At 47.1% G+C, this 21,444-nt stretch overlaps 1 protein-coding gene across 1 annotated transcript in view; it reads left to right on the forward strand.

Annotated features, from left to right (window-relative positions):
- Positions 1-1,024: 1,024 nt before the first annotated feature.
- LOC144179920 (uncharacterized) overlaps positions 1,025-21,444 on the forward strand; it is a 35,119-nt gene continuing 14,699 nt past the window's right edge. The window contains exons 1-3 of the mRNA XM_077708340.1: positions 1,025-1,063; positions 2,177-2,280; positions 17,643-17,760. Of these exons, the coding sequence (XP_077564466.1) occupies positions 1,025-1,063; positions 2,177-2,280; positions 17,643-17,760 (261 nt within the window). The remainder of the gene's footprint in view (positions 1,064-2,176; positions 2,281-17,642; positions 17,761-21,444) is intronic.

Below are 21,444 nucleotides of genomic sequence, written 5' to 3' on the forward strand. Positions count from 1 at the left end.
ATGGCCGGAAGCTGCTGCGACTTGTGAATCGAACACTTTACAGTGCGCACAGTGCTGAGCCGGCATGGGGCCGTGGAGAGACTCCCTGCGGCATTTTATGACCCTGCGAACGGGGATACACGTCGCTAATGAGAAGAAGACGCTTTGACCGAAGTTTTCCAGTGCGTTCGTGGATATTTGTTTTCCTAATGTCGCTGATGCTACCTGTTTCAGAATGAGAAGGACATTTTAAACCTCTCTCCAAGAACAGACGCCCAGACAATACGATGATCAGTGAAAACAACCTTGAAAAATGATTCTATTCAATTTCATTCAATCCGCTTTTCACCAGAGAGTACTAGTGGGTTGCCTTAGATAAGAGCTGTGGGAACAGTTTGACGGGGGCTCAGGAAACCAGTACGAGGGAGCAGAGAATGATACATCAATACTGCGTCAACAATTAATTGACAACTACAAGTCAGGATTTGTGTTACACATAGTATAACTGTACAAATTCTTGAAGAATATAAACTATGGTTATAATAAAAGCAACACCACTCAAGAAAAGAAGAACAACTGATTGATTAGGCAAAATACACAGGCAGGAACAGTTGTGAAAGAAAAGGGCAAATAACCATAAAAAAGGTAAACATTCAAACTACATATTCACAAATAGTTCCAGTAGTTCTTTTCAAGAAGGATTGCACAGCCGTCTCTGTTTATTCAAAAAAGGAGGCAGGTCGTCTTGCAGCATTTGATTTTTATGTTCAGTGCGAAAACGAGAAATCAGCCAATTATTATCGTTGCGCTTGTTAACAGGACGGTTATTGCGTTGTAATAAAGAAGATTGTATCAAGAACAATTTCTTCAGAATCTGTATAGTATCGTCAACAGGCAATAGCATCGAGTCCAACATTGTTAGGACGTCTCGACCATGAACCAAACGAAAGGGCGTGAACTGTGTAGTTTCCTGCGCCGCAGTATTGTAGGCGAAGGTATACGTCCGGAAGGACGGAACTCGTTTCGGTGGTTCACATCAACGTACATGGACAGCATATCGGCAATGGTCCTGTTCAGCCTTTCCGTAAGTCCATTTGCTTGAGGGTGATAGGCGGTTGTATGGCGGTGACTCTAACGGTTGAGCGTTAGCACTTCTTGAATAAGCTGCGCCGTGAACGCCGCTTCTCTATCAGTGACCACTGCTGGGGCTCCATGGCGAAGTACGATGTTTTCAATGAAGAACTTCGCAACTTCAGTAGCTGTGCTTCGGGCAAGGGCCTTTGTTTCGCATTAGCGCGTCAAGTAATCTGTCGCAAACGCATTCCATCTGTTACCCGAGTACGACAAAGGAAAAGGGCCCAGCAGATCCATTCCGACTTGCCGAAACGGTATCTTTGTAGGGTCAATCGGTTGTAATAACCCAGCAGGTTTTCTTGGCGACATTTTTGCCTCTGGCAGTCCACGCAAGTCTGCATGTACCATTTCACATTGCCGGCATGCTTCGGGCAGTAATACCTGAGGCGTATGCGGGAGACGGTACGGGCAACGCCTAGATGGCCTAAAGATGGCTCATCATGACATGGCTGTAAAATTTCTTCACGCAGGGCTTTCGGTGGAATAAGCAAGTACGTCATTTCTGTGGCAGCGAAATTTTTCTTATACAGAATGTTGTTGCGCAAACAAAACGACGTACGACCACGTGCGAAAGGGCTTGGCAAGGTGTGCCCTTCTAGGTAACCGATGACAGGGCGAAGCTCCAGACCACTCCGTTGTTCTTGAGCAAGGTCAGAAGGAGTCGTGGCTCCAGGAAAGCCTTTGTCACCGTCTTCGTCGGTCGAGGTTCTGTTGATCGGGGCACGGGAGGGGCATCCGCTTCACTATGCTTACGACCCGACTTCTAGGTGGTACTGACATGAAACCCCTGAGACTCCAGTGAGCGAGACGACCCGAAGAATCCTTTAGATTTGCCGACCAACATAGAGAGTGATGATCAGTAGCCACCTTGAAATGCCTCCCGTACAAATATGGTCGGGATTTGGTGATGGCCCATATGACGGCTAAGCATTCCTTCTCAGTCCTGCAATAGTTAGCTTTGGCGCGTGACAGAGTACGGCTCGCGTAAGCTAAGACCCCCTCCACCATCTTGCCACTGAACGAGTACCGCCCCCAAACGGATGTTGCTTGCATCTGTGTGCAGCTGAATGGCAGGGCCTTCGTCGAAGTGGCCGAGTATAGGTTGGTTCTGCAAGCGACCTTTGAGCTCGTCGAATGCTGCGGACTCGTCCTGGCCCAACATCAACTGTACGTCTTTCTTTGTTAAGCGCGTCAATGGTTCCCCTGTATACGTGGGAAAAGTCTTCCACAAAGCGACGATAGTAGGCACAAATGCCTAGGAACTGATGTATGGTATTTTGTCGGTTGGCGTTGGAAAAGCAGCAACTGCAGTCGTTTTTTCTGGTTCTGGACGAACTCCTGGAGAGGTTACCACGTGGCCCAGAAATTCCTGCTCTTCGTAGCCAAAGTGGCGTTGATCTGGTTTTAGTGATAGCTGGGCGGAGCGGATGGCTTCAAGAACTGTACAAGGGCGGTTTAAATGTTCTTCGAACGCTTTTGAAAACACCATAACGCCGTCCAGATGCACCAGACACGTCTGTCACTTTAGTCCAGACAATACAGTGTCCATCGTTCGTTGGAAAGGCGCTGTGGCCGAGCACAATCCGAAACGGAGCTCCTTAAATTCGAACAGCCCGTCAGGTGTAATAAAAGCTGTTTTTTCGACGTTCAAAAGAGGGTATCCGTCGGGCTGTTCAAATTTAAGGAGCTCCGTTTCGGATTGTGCTCAGCCACAGCGCCTTTCCAACGAACGATGGACACTGTATTGTCTGGACTAAAGTGACAGACGTGTCTGGTGCATCTGGACGGCGTTATGGTGTTTTCAAAAGCGTTCGAAGAACATTTAAACCGCCCTTGTACAGTTCTTGAACAGCCCGTCAGGTGTAATAAAAGCTGTTTTTTTTTCGACGTTCAAAAGAGGGTATCCGTTCCTACCCCTGTCCTGTCATCTCCTTCCTTCCTGATTTCTACATTTTTCCTGGCGGCAAGGGTTAACCCTGTGCAAGGATATCAACCTTGGTACCACGTATAGGGTTATAGCGGCAGGGTAACGGTTAGCGTGTACTCTAACGTCACGTTCCCTTGTTGGGCTCGGTGGTGGGCGACCGGCTCTGCCGCCGAATTGATTCCATGCTCATATGGCTTTTTCTATCCCCCCCAAAAAAACCGATCGGCCTTCTAAAAGGGGCCGCACCGAGGTAACACAACTGAAACCAGTCTCCCAAGGTGAAACTTTCACAAAATACCTGGTTATCCACTCTGAAGATGAAAATGCACCACTTGCTAAAAAATCTGTCTTCCTCATTGCAAAGTGCCTTGAAAGCGTTGTCGGCCGGGATTACCAAGCTAAGAAACTAGCCTCTGGTGATCTGCTGGTAGAGGTGCAACGAAAAAACCAAAGTGAGAACCTACTAAAACAAAACACCCTGGCTGAACTCAAAGTAACGGTCACACCACATCGTAGCCTGAATAAACGCAAGACGTGATCTCTGAGAGGGAACTGCTTCACGAGACAGATGAGGATTTGCTTGAAGGACTGAGGGACCAGGGCGTCACGGCTGTGCGGCGGATCACCATGCGTCACGCAGGTGAGGAAATTCGAACTAAGCATGTTGTTCTGACCTTCAACCGTCCAACGCTTCTTGAATCCGTCCATGCAGCCTTCATATCCTGTCCAGTACGCCCCTACATACCTAGTCCTCGAAGGTGTTTCAAGTGCCAGAAGTATGGCCACGGAACTCAGTCTTGTCGTGGCCGGCCCACCTGTGCTCACTGTGCACGTGCTGACCACACCAGTGATGTCTGCAAAAAAGAACAAGTGAAAGAACAAGTGAAAGAACAAGTGAAAGTCCAAACTGTGGGGAACCACACGCTGCGTATTCACGTGCATGTCCCGCATTCAAAAAGGAAAAAGAAATAATTCAACTCAAAGTCACTGAAAACCTAACCTTTGCACAAGCACGCCTGAAGCATGCCCTGCTTTCAGGCAGAAGTTACGCAGACGCTGCTCGACGGGGGGTGGAGCGTCGTCTGGTGGATGCGGGCACCCAGTGCAACCTGGTCCCGCCACAGCCCCCCGCTCAGCAGCAGACAGTTGCTCCCGTGACTTCTGCTGCTACACCCTCCTCTAGTGCTGTGCCTAAGGCTTCCAGCGCGACCACCTGTGCTGCGCCTAAGGCCTCCAGCACGAGCTCTGGTGCTGTGCCTAAGGCCTCAAGCACGAGCTCAGTCCAGATGAGTGATGATCTGGCTCCATCCCGGGCATCTGCAAAACAGCAGAAGGCTGCTCCTGCGGTCACTGCTGTTGCAGCAATGACACTTCTCCTTCAGAAACCTTGGATGAGGCCATGGATGTCTCTCCAAGCACACCTTCTTCTGAAACACAACAGGAGCGCCGCAGTTCCGCTGGTCGGGGTAAATCAAACAAACCAAAGTCGTCCAAGATCACTACACCGGGAACTCACTCGGCGACCTAAGTAAACTACTCAAAGGGCCCCAAAAACAAAACTCCCTCACTAATGACCCTTTTAATGGAAAAAGAACATCTCATGGTCTGTATTTCTCTTCTCTTGGTATTTATGGCTGCTGAAAGTGTTATCCAGTGGAATTGTAGGGGGCTGTTGAACAACCTTGACGATATATATGATATACTCTCAAATCACAAACCAAAAATAGTGTGCCTCCAAGAAACACACCTACACCCATCCCAGACAAACGTTTTAACACAATACACTATATTTCGTAAAGACAGACTGAACTACCACCATCCGTCTGGTGGTGTGGCAATAATAGTACAAAAATCTGTTGCTTGTCAACACCTGCAGCTACAAACTTCACTTGAAGCAGTTGCCGTTAGAGCCATAATTTTTGATAGACTAATTACAGTGTGTTCTCTTTACATTCCACCGGACTATCGTCTATCCAGCGTCGAATTCGAAAACCTCACCAATGAGCTACCTGAACCCTACTTAATTATTGGGGATTTTAATGCCCACAACCCTCTCTGGGGATCTGCGCGAGCTGATGTGCGAGGGCGGCTAATTGAAAAGTTCATCACATCATCCGGCAGTTGCATCTTTAATAAGAAACATCCAACATACTACAACACGGCCCACAACACATATTCTGCAATAGACCTGGCAATTGGCTCCGCAATTTTACTGCCCACCTGTGAGTGGAAAGTAATTAACAACCCCTATGGCAGCGACCATTTCCCCGTAAAACTACTAGCTATAAGCAATAACTCCCAAGACACCGGTTTGCCTCGAACTTTTAAACAACATGCAGCTGACTGGAAAACATTCAAAGAAGTTTCCCGACTAACCCCTTCACTAATAAGTCATTTAGATGTTGAAGCACCCAGCTCACTTATTACGGCCCATATTCTTGACTGTGCTCAAAAGAGCATTCCAGAGACCACTCGTAAAACCCTCCCCAGACCTAGACCATGGTGGAATGAGGAGTGCAAGCGTGCAGGTTCCGAACAGAATAAAGCATGGGCACTCTTACGCCGCTATCCTACGGCAGACAACCTGCTTAAGTTTAAACGGGCAAAAGCCAAAGGAAAGCGGACACGGCGCTTAGCAAAAAACGAAAGTTGGACAAGGTTTATATCGTCTATAAACTCTTACACAGACTCTCGCAAAGTATGGACTAGGATAAAGAAACTAAAAGGCTACAAGACCAATCCTACTCCCCTTGTAAATAGTGTGGGTAACACAATAAAAGACCAAGCAGATGCTCTCGGCAAACATTTTGAACACGTATTCAGTTCCTCTCATTACACACAAACATTTCTCCAGCACAAGAGGGCAGCTGAGCGCCAGCCCCTTTGTGTGAACCAACGCTCAAATGAAGGATACAATGCACCATTTACGATTCCCGAACTAATTACTGCATTGTCCACATGTGGTAAGTCAGCCCCTGGAGCTGACAGAATCAGCTATGAGATGATCAGGCACTTACACATTGACACACTTTACACAATACTCTCTCTCTTTAACAAAATATGGCAGAAAGGCCGCTTTCCAAAAGCATGGAAAGAGGCAATCGTTGTACCTCTTCTAAAAGAGGGGAAAGAACCATCCTTTGCTGCTAGTTACAGGCCTATTGCCCTGACCAGCTGTTTGTGTAAGCTCCTGGAAAAAATGATAAACCGACGACTTTTTTACTTTCTGGAGTTTCATGGTGTTCTAGACAAAAATCAGGCAGGGTTTAGGTCTGGGAGATCAACTACAGATAATCTGGTTGCGTTTGAATCGTATGTTAAAGACGCTTTTGTACATAAACAGCACTGCTTCTCTGTATTCTTTGATATGGAGAAAGCCTACGACAGAACGTGGCGATATGGCATTCTATTGGACTTGCAGTCGTTTGGCCTTAGTGGCAATATACTCAATGTTATTCAAGACCTGATCGCATTTGCCTGATCGCACATTTCGTGTCCGTGTGGGGACTGCCCTGTCTAGAACATTTGTTCAAGAAAATGGCGTACCCCAGGGAGGAGTGCTGAGCTGTGCACTGTTCATTGTTAAAATGAGTTCTCTTAAAACTGTGTTGCCCCGGACTGTTTCATACTCTGCCTACGTTGACGATATCCAAGTTAGCTTTAAATCCTGTAATCTGTCGATATGTGAACGTCAAATCCAATTAAGTGTTCACAGGCTGGTTACATGGGCTGAAAGAAATGGTTTTAAGTTTAACGCTGATAAAAGTGCTGTTGTTGTCTTTTCTAGGATACGCGGTGCACAACCTTTTCCTTGTATCACGTTAGGAAGTCAGCCGATACCAGTGAAAAAGGAACACAGGTTTCTAGGTATTTTGCTCGACCACAAGCTCACATTCATACCGCACATTAAATTACTAAAAGTAAAATGCTTGAAAACAATGAACATTTTAAAGGTACTATCTCATCAGTCCTGGGGTACGGATACAAAATGTCTGCTAGCACTTCTTAATAGTGTTGTTAGGTCAAGAGTAGACTACGCCTGTATTGTATACCAGTCTGCAACAAAAACAGCACTCAAAATGTTGGACCCAGTATACAACCTGGGGCTTCGCTTGGCCACAGGGGCATATCGAACAAGTCCTATTCCATCCCTTCATGTCGAATCAAACCAGTGGTCTCTAGGGTACCAGCGCGCCTACACTGCTCTGATGTATGCCGCAAAGATGACTTCTTTGAAGGAACACCCTCTGAATACCATAATGAAAAATAACACAACTGATCATCTTTTTGAAAACCGACCATCCATAGCTCCACCTTTCCCGCTGGCAGTTTCACACCTCGTCAGCGAGTTCCAAGTTCCTCTCACTGATGTCTACTGTACCTCAGTTCATGATTTGGTCGCTCCGTGGGACACTTTCCCAATTCACTGTGACATGTCCTTTAGAGAAATTAAAAAGAAAAATGTACCAAACTTTGTCATCACTCAGCATTTTCTGTTCCTCCGTGACAAATACAAGGCAGCTGAATTTTACACAGAATGCTTCAAAAACTACCACAACCGTATCCTGTGCTGCAAATGGCCCCCTACTTAATATATCCAAAACAATGAACAGGAACACAAGTATATTCACTGCAGAGGCGCACGGTATTCTACTGGCTTTGAACCACATTCTTCGAAACAAAGTTAAGAAGTCAGTTATATACACAGACTCTCGCAGTGTCGTCTCAAATCTTTCATCTCGGAAGATGAGTAGAAACCCTACTTTTAATTGTGTTTTAAGAGCTCTCCACTCTGCTTATGGCCTGAAACTCATTGTCACAGTCTGCTGGGTTCCTGGCCACTGCGGCATTCATGGAAATGAAGCTGCTGACCGTAGTGCTGCAGCTGCCGCCCTTCGAAGCAGCATAGACGTAAACAAGGTCCCATATCAAGATCTGAAACCTTTTGTAAAAAGAAAGCTGCGGGACCACTGGCAGCAACAATGGGACAGAGAAGCAGAGAACAAACTACATATGTCGTTAAACCCAAAATAGAAAAGCCCCCTGCTGAAAAACATGACAGATTTGTGGAGGTAGCCCTATGCAGATTGAGAATTGGCCACACACACATTACACACTCATACCTTTTAACGGACGCAAACAAGCCACACTGTCATCGGTGTGGGGGGCAGCTCTCAGTTCTGCACATGCTCATTGAATGCAAGATGTGCAACACAGAGAGAAAACGTCACTTTCAAGAAATATACACTCATTGCATACCCTTGCACTCTTCATTATTTTTAGCAGATAGTCCCATGTTTTCTTACAGAAGAGTCTTTAATTACCTTGCCGATGTTGACTTCTTGAAGTACATAACATACTCCCCATGATCTCACTTGGCCTCATGTTCCGTCACAAAACAATGGCGGTATTGTGGGGTTTTTAACACCTTGCATACCAATATTTCTTACTTTTAATTATGGCCCTATACACCAACTTCCATAGTTTAATTTTGATGTAGTGGATTTTTTACAGATTCCATTTTAATATTGCCTCATAGCATCCCACCATTGTCATGGCGCTCTTTGCCCTCGTCGGCCTTGCGCCATAAAACCCTAAATCATCATCAAAAGAAGGTATCCGTGTTGCATTATCTCTTTTGAACTGTGGCAATGCAACCCTCATGCCGCGGCTCGCGATTTGATACATCGAGCCACTGCCGATGGTGGCCAATGTCTCCCCCCTCCCTCCCCCCCTTCCCCCAAGATTAACCCCACCCACTGAGCGGCTACACAGAGATTCTCTCCAATTACAAGCAAACTCGCCGCAGCCTCACACTGGCGTCTCTACACTCTAAATTTTTTCGCGCATAGTAAGCGTGAAACACTCTCCTTTGCGCCGTAAACTTCGTTTTGAGCACCACGTGTCTCTAAATGCGCGTGGTTTTCTTCGATATAAGCGTGAAGCGGGTTGGGAAAACCCGCATTCACTTTCTTTTACGCGTGATGCAAGATTGCATGCGTGTAAACCTTAAAAATCACGCTAAGAAAAATATCGCGCGAGCGATCGCGCCCATCCTAATGACGCGTATACATATCCTGATGCTGTTAATACAACGGAGCCGTGGGGCGCGCTGCAGCCGCTGCTGCATGTTGCTGCGACTTGCGCTTCATTTCTTTATTTTGTCATGCGAAGGGATTGAAAGGTGGCGCTCGCTTCAGCAATTTTGGCGGGAAAACGGAGTTAGAGCCGTTGGAGGCATCGGCCGAACTGCGCGGAGTGTTCACTTTTTTGTGGTAAAAGGTGGTGAAGAAGGAATAATCTGACGGGGACCTTGACTGGGGGGTGTGGTGTGCCGTGCGGTTGGTGCGATAACACCGAGTGTCGAGCGCCGGGAATTGTCGTGCGACACGGCGCCGTTCACTATACGACTCCACTTTTCCCGCCGGATGGCGATCTTACAGTGGGCAGTCAGCTGTCATGCCCGGTCGCTTGGAATATCCAGGTAGCAAATTATTTCGTAATGTCTTTGCTGATAATATATTGCACTATTTTCTGCATAACGACGTTTTTAGTGTGTTGTGTAGATCTTGCAATTGACCTCGGAACTTCGCAGTAGTTAGTGTCAGGCCTAGTTCTCTATGTAGCTTCTGTTGGACGCGGATCACGCGGTCGTCCGGGAAAGATGATAAGAAAGAAGGAAGAGGTACGTTTTTCGTTGTTGTGGCTGGGAGTCGTTTCTCTCGTTCGCAGTCCGGTTTCCGTCGGTCTCGGCGTATGGCGTTCGATCGGCATCTTTGACTTGTTGGCGGTGTTAGGATTGGCCAACATGGACCTGGGAAAAATTCCTCGCAGGCTCTCTAGCAAGGTGTACGTGGATGAATCACCCAGAGGCACGAGGCGGCAAGAAACGCTGGCGCCAACGGCGGCGGCGGCGGCGGCGGCGGCGGTTTCAACTTGGCGGCTTCTCGGTTCGCCGGACGCTGCGGGCCACATCTTTCTTTCATACCCGTATGATAGAAGTGTCCACCGAAAGGAAGCTGCGGTTTCAAGTGCCCAAGCTCTTCGGTTTCCAACCGTCGGCGAGAGCAAGAGGTTACTCGTCTTCACATGCTGGGAGACGAGTTGAAATTACGTTCTCACGGGGCATCCAAAATCAAGACTTGCGCGAAATGGTGCAGCTCCGGCACAACACATAATCGATGACGTGGACATTCACCCTTTCCATCGACAGAGTGGCCCGTATGCATCAGCCCCGCCTCATGTCGTGGGCGGTACATCAAGTGTCCTCCACTGCCCACCTGATTGGACAACCTGTGTGAAGCTAAATTCCCTAGCCAGGGATCTGGGGAATACGAACTCTATTTAAACGAATGTATTTGTGTCATTCTTGTTCTCCTGTCTCGACTGTCATCATGTAGAATAAACCTCATGTACAGTTTCCTCATAAGCAGTCGTCTCTAGTCCGACACCATGCCGAGCCGGGACCTGCGGGCCTGAACGAGTCAGACAACCCAAGGGCCCCTCATCTCTAACAGCGGTAAACTTCGCGCCCGCGCTTGCGGTTTGCATCGGTGGCCGTTCTCGGGCGAGGAGGCGCTACACCGCGGGTGATGGAGCCGCCTGCTCTTCCGTCCTCCGCAGAGCACTTCGAAAATGACGAAAAATGTTGTCTAACACAAATTCACACAGTCGATGCGACCATTACGAAGCGCTGAAAATCGTGTTCCATTGTACAGAACCGTCGTTTTATGGCCGCATTAAAAATGTGCTCGTTTGTGCTCCACATCGCGGCAGAAGTTTGCGTGTTGTATGGGAGTGCAAACGCATTGATTGAAGCCGCTTTTTATCTTCGCCAGGTTTCACCTGTGGTCATCATTTCCCGGTGCACTACATGAGACGACTTGAAGCAGCTGGTATGCGGCAGAACCCAGAGAAATCGTGAAGTTGCAACTGGACACGCCACTTGAAAAAGCCTTAGTACTGTGTTTGTGTGTGTGTTACATAAAGGTCGTTACGTATTTGTCTGCTTTCAGGCAGTTACTAGGATTCGTTCAAGTAGTAGTTACACGTGATGGCATCAACGAAATTTCATGGGCGCTAAAAATGCTGTGCGATTTGTCGATGAAACTACACTTCGTCCCAGTTAAGTTCACACAGTATTCACGTGCTACTTTAAGGCGGCACCAAGAGTTCATCTGGAACCTATTTTATAGTTCCTGTCTTGCTTTCTCAGATTTCTCTGTTTGGAAGCATTCTTGTAAGTCATTATGGATAAAAAAATTCCCCCGCACCTCCCCGAGGGGGTTGTGAGGATGCAGAAATGCGAACATCGAACGCAACGTCCTCGGGTACCATGCGAGGAAGGCACCGCACAACCTTCGATACGTCGATGGGCACTTTCACCGCCTGTCCCTTGATTCCAAACTGCCCGTTGCCTCGAGTCAGCCGCCTGATGCTCATGAAGGGGAATCGAGGCGCGATGAGCCGCTCTTCGACCGGGTTCAGATCGGGAAGATGCGCCGGCCGAGGAGGATAACGGTAGCCAAAACTCACTCAGCCTTCCTCTTCGCAGCTTTGTTGTTGTTGTTGTTGTTGCGCCTTTTGGTATGGCACATACCCAATCAGGGGATCGGCCAATCAACAGAGGATGGTTAAAATGAATGGAATTCTTATCTAATCACGAGACATTTAGGAAAGATAATTTAGACCGGTTTGAAAAATGTTTGGGAAAAAAGGAAAAAGAAAAAAAAATCCTGAAAAATCAAAGCGAGGGTGACCAATCGCAATTATAAAGAGAATCGTTTTGAATTTTCAATGTAGCGCAGGAGGGCAGAGCATACATCCCGGCGGCAGAACCCCGTTTCGGATGCCCCGAACGATAGAATAGCCGGCACTGTTAGGGATATCCCCAAACTGTAAAGCGGCACCTCCAGGGACTGACGTCTGAGTCGGGAAAAACGTCGGCATGTCAAAAGGTAGTGATCGACCGACTCGTCTTCGTTGCAATAGCTGCACAGAGCGGTTGGCGCCAGACGAGACCTGTGCAAATACCTATTTAACTTGGGTACTCGACAACGTAAGGCTGTAATAATCACCTCTAAGTTGCGTGAAGGGCACCATTCAGGTTTCCATGAGAATTTAAGATGATTAAAATTGCTTAATGACAATAAAACTGATTCTTGCTGTTCTTGGAGTTTCAGCATCCTACGGTGCCTAGCAGCGGTTATTAAAGGTGTCGGCTCAACGACGTCTACAACAGGCCCAGAAAGTGCGATACTTGCTAGAGAGTCCACGGTTGCAGCTGATTTGCTTCTTCTTCGTCGTTATAGCAATAAAAATCGTTGCGGCAGCAAAGAAGAATCAAAGCGGCTGCAATCGCGTACTTAAACCGTTGGGATGGTCGTGAAGGCTGCGTACAGCTTCGCTACCTTCAAGTCTTGCTCGTTAGTGTGAGCTCCCTGCATTCGTTTGCTTAGCCCGGATCCAGAAATACAGATCATGGTCGCCAACTGACCGAAGATGCCGCTCGCGTCCGAGGGATACATGCCTCCATCTGCAGGAGAGGAATACAGGAAGACTCCCACTTTGCCTTCCTCGTTTCACCCAGTTTCGAGCAACATAAATTGATTATCATCATCACTAAACGTGGATCCATCTCACAAGGGTGTTATCGTCATTACGCGCCCATGTGCCTTACCGATGCGACGATGTGCAAATATAACTATAAAGACGTAGTTTCAACGCCTTTAGGCTATTACAGGCCCGTTGCCAGCGGTGCTGCTGTGCTGTGGTAGCGTTAAGTGTACGCTTACTATGAACTAATCGTATATTTGCACGACGAGACAGAGGTACACTTCCGGGAAAGTACGAGGTGCTGCCTAACATTTATTCCCTGGATATCGCTGACGGCGTGTGCTTAGTCTGACGTGAAATTTCGGTCTACCATAACGATTAAAGCGTCAGCACAAAGGTTGCGCTGAGTAGGCTTCAAGATCAACCGCTGCGGCAGTTCTTTCGACAATTCTTGCAGGCAAGCTCTGCATTTAGTGCAGGCAAGGCCCTTCTTGCAATAAATACGTGTTCGAGGAGAACGTTTTTCCATACTTTTCTACCTGTGTTGTTGCTTTTCTGCTTGGCGACAATTGCACATTCTCACAGGCTCCGTAGGCGAAGGTTTGGATAATGTCTAATAAAGAAGATATACGGCTGCGAGACACTGTATTGCCAGCAGGATGGAGAGTTGGACGAGTTGGTAATGCGACATGGGTTGTTCGGAAACAGCGCGTTAAAACAGGACAACGAAGAAAAGAACCAGACAGGACGAGCGCGGAATAAGTATGTTCCATGCTGCGTTGGTGTTGTTGACGAAATCCCTTTGTCATGTGGTCAGGCTTATGTTGGCCAGACGGGCCGGTGTTTAAACGTGCGTTTAAGAGAGCACTTTAATTTCTTGAAAGGCACACCTACATCTCCTCATTTGTCGGATCACTGTCGTTTATGTTCCTCGCGCGCCTGTCAGCCCCATTTAGATAAAACCGTTGTACTGTTCCGTCATCCCATTCAGCTTAGGCGAGAGATTATAGAGGCTTTTAACATAACCAGGCTTGGTGAAAAGTGCGTTAGTCAGCCCTTTGTACGTATACACGAGAAAGAAGTGGCTTTTCTTGATTGTTGTCAAACGCTGGACCAAGGGTAAATCGTTCCTGTCATCTCTTTCAGTGTTTGGGTGTGGTTCTCACCAAAGCGCATGCACAGATTAGAATTTTTATGTATGAATGTTTCTTCGTTTTGAATAAATCTCAGTACAGCGCTAGTCCTGTCTGGTTCTTTTCTTCGTGGTCCTGTTTTAACGCGCTGTTTCCAAACAACCATGACTGTATCTCCTCTGTTTTTTGGTCATCGTATTTTATCTTGCATTCTTCATCTCCTGTGCGTGAGCTTCGTGTATTGGATGTTTTCCTATCTATCCAACGACGTGGCAGTAAGAGTTCGCCCCATCTAACAATGCTGTAAATGGCTATCAACATGTCAATTAACGTCTGTATTAACATGGCATATCGAATCACCATACACTGGAGACGCGAGTACAAGTCGTTGGACGTTTAATTACTTTCAAATTTCAATCCCTTTTCATGAAGCAGCCCATAGATACTATTATCTGTGTATTTACTTGCTTTATCGTTGCCGCTCCCAACTACTTCAAAAAGTTGCACTTACTATGCCACATTCCGTAGGCCACCTCAATGTGTAGTTCTCCCCTGCTCATTATATTTTTCTTTCCTTATATATATGTTTGAGTATATTAAAAAAAATTCAGTAGTTAGCTACATATCCGTCTATTGAAACACTGGCATAAAACCAATCAATACTCCCTGTGATGACATATGGTCTCAATAACCACCTCAAAAGGAAACTTCGATGGACCAACGAGCTATGAAAAAAGGATGATAGAGAGAGAGAGTAAACTTTATTGGAAAATAGGAAGACGGGAATGTGGAAAGAGTTATGGGTGAAGTCCTATTTCCATGACTCCAGTAGCAAAGGCTCCCAGCTTGGCTCTCTCTAGCAGCTCACGCTGTGTCGAAAGGTCCGAGCTGGACAGTGCTAAATCCCAGGACTCTGTAGAGGTTTGGTAGGTGTTCTGTTGCCAAATTATAGGGCAGTTCCAGACTGTGTGGAATAAGTCTGCTCGTAATTTGCATTTGTGGCATTCTTCGTTATATCTCTCTGGGAACATGAGAGACAGTCTGGATAATTGGAGTAACACGTAGCGATAATAATGGAGGGATTTGCCACCAATTATTTAATGTACTAGCTTATACTGTTTAAACGTACCAAATAGTGCCAACACACAGCTTGTACTTCCAGCTTGCTTCCAGTATAGCATCCATTGTGAAAGCAAGATCTTTCAGTTCCCGCTATTTTCCATTCCGGTATGTCATTCTTTACCTATCGCGGCCACCAGCAACGACAACCGTGCCCCGACGTAGAGCTGAAAAGCTGCCAGAAGCACGGCCGCAATTGCCTCGTGCGGATGAAGAAGACATCGAGGACCAACTGAGGCCGATTCGAAGCAAACTGACTGTGCAAAATGACGATGAGGTAGGCCGAACCGTTGCTGTTGTGTTGCATGCAGGATTAATTTTCAACCGTGAGGTCTCGTGGTGCGTCCGATCGAGTAGGTGCTGTAAGGAGCAAGAATTCAGTTACGAACGGCTGCGGAGGTTGCACTGGTGCACCATGCCTACTTTGTCGCGTGGAGTTTCCAGCAGTGCTTGCCTCCTTTGCCTCCTCAAAGTTAGGGGAATGTCAGTTCATTGTTCCTCCTCGACACAGGTTCAGGCCTATCTTTGAACTGCGATTAATACCTATAAAATCCGTCAGCGCGCCTTCGTACGGGCATTCATTCAAGGCCACCACAAGGCCACTCAACGTCATTGGAGGCCACTGTAAGGTCACGAGTTCGGAAAGTGTACCACGAAGAGAAAACGCAACTTTCTTCAGTTTGAAAGAGCTAGCGTTTGGTAACTCACTCAGCTTCATTCTACCCGCGAAAAGAGTTTTTTAGCCGCAAGAAACCGCGCGAAATGTTAAAAAAGCTGTCAAAGCTCGCGCTACACTGACGTAATATAGGCAGGAGTAACGTGCTATGGGCCGATGTTGTGTCGTGGGTGGTGACCGGCGACAAGGGCCTGGCAACCTCAGCGAGGCGAGGCGAGGCGGGACGTACGCCAGCACACCAGACCGCGGCACAAGCAGGAGCACGAGAGCAACCCGCTCGAGCCCAAACAACCGACTGAGCCGACAAGCGGCCGTTTATTCCCGATGACCGAGGAAGACACGCGTACACACGTGATTAGCTAACTCCAGTCATGTGTCGTTCGACAACGACATCTCTCACTGTCCACACAGAAGCGCACCTAGTGCGCGTGCGCTCCAAAGAAGGGCCGTACTGACCAACAACCACAGACGCCGAATCCCTCATAGCTGCGGCATGCTGCGGCCGGGCTACAGTCCTCGCTAAGCTTCTGGCTTCTCTGCAAAATTAGGCACATTCCTAGTGTGTCAGTAGCCGTGGTTGGGTTGCCTTGCTTTCCTGACTGAACTCTTGCTTCGACGAGCCATTAAGAATGGTGTTATTAATGCGAAGGCAATATATGCCCCACCCAGCGAGAAAGCAGCGGCCTTCGAAACGGCTTCTAGATCACGTGTCTTTGAAGCGTTCCATAGCGTGAGGCACCCCATAGCACGCTCTTAATCTCGGCAGCAGTGAAAGATGGCTGTCAACACCAGTGTAGCGCAGATGAAGCAAAGGAGGAGAAGAGCGCAGCCAAGAGCACGAACAGGGAGCGAATTCATCGTCGTCGTCAACTCTCACGCTACCTGTGGCAGGAACAGCAAGCTGCGCGACGTGTAGCAGGCGAATCGAAGCCATTGTGAAGCGACAGGCAAAAGCGAGTCACTAAACAAATCGCTGTTAATACTTTCGCATTTAGAACTCTTAAGAAGTGCTAAGGCGTCTCCCTGAATTTTTTTTTCCACCGTTGGCATTTAACAGGCGATGCAGCCCGATTATCTGTGTTGCTCTGTAACTCTTCAATTGGGGTAGTTTTATCATCATAAATCAGCTGATAGTTCTGATGTTCTGTCGGCGTGTGCGTTAAACTGGGGAATGTGTAGTGGGATGCTGTATTGTGGAAGGTGCCCCACTCTTTTCTGTAGTGTTTATAATTCACGTAATAGAGCGGTAGACGCTTCACACGAACTGTAGCAAGGGTGTTCTGCTCAGTAAACCGTAGCGGATGCACACGCTTTCCAGGTACCCATTTACAGCAGACACTAAAACTTCTTTGATTCTCTTGGCTTCATCGTGCTTTTAGCACCAGCTTACAATCAGCAAGTACCTGGGTGTCATCTAACTTTTTCTGCGAAGCTATTTTACAGCAATCTGTGTTCACAGTGACAGCAACCACTTTCCCGAGGCGCTTGCTGACACTCATCAACGTTATAATCAGCATTCTGAGATGTGGATTAAAGGGACCCTGCAACACTTTTGATGAGCGCTTTCACTCTTTCTTTCGCGCCTGGACCCAGTGCGAAAGCTATAGTTATCGCCACCACGGAGCGGCACTGCGTGATTTACTCGTCGCACCACATACGCCTTGCATTTATGCTTTGTTTTTACGGCTTTGTTTTTTAATTTGCTATCGAAAAGCGTTCATTGCTGCAACTGAAGGAAAACCTGCTAGCAGCCATTTCATGGCCTTAGTGACGTAATTCGAGCCGTCGAAGATCGTTAAGACCGGCAAAGAGAGAAAAATTTTTTGAGCGAGTTTACAAGTTATCTGATGGGCATAGAGCAGTAATTTTTGCCTTAGGTACTTTCGACTTTGCGACGCCCCTAATCTAAGTACTGGGTGTGTTGAGTGACTACGTTATGCAAGCATTTAAGATTTCCGAATAAAGTGTTTCAGGGTCCCTTTAGGCGTAGTTTCCAACTGCTGCTTCCTGCGCACTAAGTATACGGTTCTTGTCCGTGACGTCACAGCTTTGAATTTCGCGCCGCCTGACATGCTGAGCTGGCTGTCATTTAGGACTATACGTGTGTACATGGTCGCAGCCTGTCCGACACAGCGCTGGTGAAGGGCGTTTCAGCCGTGGAGGAGACCTTCGGGCAGCTGCACCTCAACACCCACTACGTGTTGTCTGTCAACGGGTTCCTCAACGCCCTACAAGTGGTGCGTATGTCGCCCTTTTCAAACTGTGGTAAAGCAACGTTTCAATTTTGAGAGAGTGCATTTTTGTGTTGAGTCGCCTGGGGCAGGATTTCGTCGCTGAAAAATCACTATACGGCTGGTTAGTGTTAGAGGTCCCCCTTACTTAAAATGACGGCGTCTGTAGCTTCTTAACCTTACACAATAGTTCTAAATTATGCTCATGACTTAAGGGCACAGGGTAAGCCCTATACTTCCCATGCATTTTTGGCCATATTGAGGTACATTTTTCTCGGCATCTAAGAAAGGTGTCTACATAACTTATATATCATTTTCTTTCAAATTTCGTGCTCTTTTAACTGTACTAGAATTTTGAACATTCTTAAAAAATTCAGTTTTTTATAATTTTTTGTTAGTTAGTACCTAAATTTTGGCATTATTTTAGTATTAAAACTCGTGTACCAAAAAAACTGTTACATGCATAGTTTTAATTTTAGTACAGCAGGTGAGACAAGTTATGTAGATGACAGGGGGAAAAAGCAGCTCGTTGTCTTGGAAGATATAGGAAATAATGGTACCTATGTCTAGACGTTAGACATATATATCTCTTTGAATAAGATAACAAGAAACTGAGGTAGCTCACTGGTCTAATATGCCGTATTTTCGCGCGTATAACCTGCCCTTGCATATAATCCGCCCCCCCCCCCCCCTTTCAGCCCGCCGGAAAAGCAAAAAAAATCCTCGCGTATTGCCTACACATTTGATACAGGAAAGGCTGCAGCAAAGCTACTGCCCAAGCAACACATCACATACTACGTAGACAGAATAAGCGTATATTTAGCAAGTAGAATACACAAACTGCAAGGCGAAAGTCTCAATTCCCTCAGTGTCATCGCTCTGGCTAGAGCTATCACTTGAGCCACAGCCCTCACTGTTGTACACAAGGTCATCTTCACGGCACAGCACGCAGTGCAGCTTCATGGCACAACTCATAATGCCGTGAAGCTGCACTAAAAGAATAACCCCGTGTATTATTATCCGCACACCTCCTTTGCCACTGAAATTTTCGCATTTCTGGTGCGGCTTATAAGCGCGGAATTACGGTATGCTGAATCACCAAAGCTTGGTTAAAAAAATTAGGAAGAACGTTGGCATATTCCCTGATGTTACAGTTTTTCTTTCGTCAAGCGTTTACCAATGTCTGGCATTTTCATTGGATAATTCGGCAGTATGCACACCACTACCTGTATTTTTCGTGCGAACTCACACAATGTGAAACGACCTTAGGCACTCGGGTGAAGTTAAAAGCAAATTAAAATTTTGACTCGAGGAAGAGATCAACGTAAGGGCGGGAATTCTGGAGGTGGGTAAATGAAATGAAAGCGAGCCGTTTCCGGAAGCAAATTTTGGGCACTTTTTCCGCAATCTTCAATATCTGATCACTATACATAACCAAGAGGTGCTGCTTTCTGACGTCTGTTTCCTACTCTTGGATGGAGCGCTGTAAGATGAGGTAGCGTTGGCTGAAGGTAAGAATAAATGCCCGGACGCTGCATCGCAGTTCGCGGATTGTGGACCTTTGTACTGCGGAATTAGTGCTGTGAATTCAACCGTACGGTGCCGACCGCTGGCTGTGTTAAACCATGCTGTCTCAGGTACCAACACGTAAAGCAAGTACCCTGCTTCTGAAAAAAAACCCGTCAAGTAGGTCATTTTAGTGCAACGCCGTCTCTGGATTAATTGATTGTAGGGTTTAACGCGCCGACGCAACGCAGGCGATAAGGCGTGCCGTGGTGGAGGGCTCCGAATTAATTTTGACCACCTGGGTATCTTTATCGTGCGCTGAAATCTCGAACACACGGGCGTTTTTGCTTTTCACCTCCATCAGAAAAGCGGCCGCCGCGGCCGGGAATCGAACCCACAGCCTCGGAGCCACGGAGCCACCGCAGCCGGCGCCGCCTCTGGATTAAAATCGCGGGCTAGTTCACCAATATGATCGCACAGCGCAAAAGACAAGGATAGAAAAAGTACACAAGACAGGCTCAAAATCAGCGCCAATAGTCTTCTGTCCGTCCTTCTGTCGTCACGTTTTGCGCTGCGCAATCATGCAGACGCAGCAAAAGCCATGTCAACTCCGTGTTCGTTCCAGGCGAACACCTACCCCATCCCACCCGCCTTCACCTCACCTTCCCTGCCCAACACCCTTCCCTCGGCGCTTACTGTCCCAAACCTGACTCTTTATAGTACCTCACCACATAGTGTGGGCATGCCTATAGGCATGTCCATATTATGTGGTGTGGAAAACCTGGCGTGTGTATGCGCACACCAGATCTGACCCCACTTACCAACTTCATCTTCGAGCAATGGAGTACTTTCCTGGCCAGCGCAGACCCGGATACCCAGCTCAACGTGGTGACCCGACCAGGACAGCCAGTCGAAGCCAAGGAATCCTGGACTATAGGACGTCTTTCACTGGGCGAGGCACATAACATCAGCCTCTGCTCGATGAATAAGGATTTCCTCTCTCTCTCTCTCTCTCTCTCTCTCTCTCTCTCTCTCTCTCTCTCTCTCTCTCTCTCTCTCTCTCTCTCTCTCTCTCTCTCTCCTATATTCCGCTAAAAAAGGCTTAAAAATGTTAAATGGAGAACGAGGTAGTTAGTGAACATCCATGAGTGAAGCGCTGGTCTCGTTTCCCTTTCCCGTCCCTGTGTCAGTTTGAGCTTAAAAATGTTACATTAACTGTAAAAAAAAAAATCTTCTTTGACATTGGTCCCAGTTAATCTTGCTGTGTAATAATCTCTGCTACACGCTAGGAAAACAAGCATTTACTTAATTTCAGCCTAGTTTTTTGGGGGAAATTATTAATAGCAACGCCATTCCTACGCACTTTTACTCCGAAGAAGTCGGGAGTGCATTATTCCCCCTTCAGTTCTGAACACTGTAACTTATATCTTTAACGGCTAATTTTACCTTGCGCGACTGTTTTGCTCCACTGTTATGCAGAATTCATCTCATACATCCCCCACGTCCCAACCTTCCCTCCCACATTTTCTTTCACGGCTTTTTTTTAGAAACACCTATCAATCGTAGCTATGAATAAGTCACTTGTACAATCAAACCTCGTTAAAAAGGAACTAGTATCGAGGCAGTAAATTAGTTCGTTATACAGTTAAACCTGGATACAACGAAACTTACAAGAATTTCGCAATTTTTCTATACATGCAGGTTTTCGTTACATGCAGGTTTAGAAGGAAAGCAAAGTGCTAGACATTAGTGATGGTGAACTTACCCTAAAAGAATTTATTTTACAGCCAAAAACGTGGTTTAGCACGAACTTAGTCACTGCACGGCCCTCCAAAGAAGCAAGGTGACTTGCCCCGCATTTACAAATGTAGCTTAAGTATCACCTTTGCTTTTTGACACGTTTCGGTGCTGTAACCAGTTTCAAGGGCCGAAATTGCGCGGAAAGGGTGCCTTTTCACGAACTTGATGCTCTTTTCGCACTCGAAATTGTTGAGAGGTTGCTCGCAGGGATACTGCGCCGGGCAGCGACGTTCTTCTTTCTCGCGGCGGAGACGGCATTTAAAAGTTCCAGCTTGTTTTGAAAAGACAAAACTTTTCGTTTTCTGTCAGCAGAAGTCATCACCATATGATGATGAATCTGGCAGCGTATGGCAGTGGAGAGGTAGCCGCCGCCGAGCATGTTGT

Source organism: Haemaphysalis longicornis, unplaced genomic scaffold (assembly GCF_048455015.1).
Source record: "Haemaphysalis longicornis isolate Haplotype H1 unplaced genomic scaffold, Haemaphysalis longicornis Haplotype H1 scaffold_4, whole genome shotgun sequence".
Taxonomy (NCBI): domain Eukaryota; kingdom Metazoa; phylum Arthropoda; class Arachnida; order Ixodida; family Ixodidae; genus Haemaphysalis; species Haemaphysalis longicornis.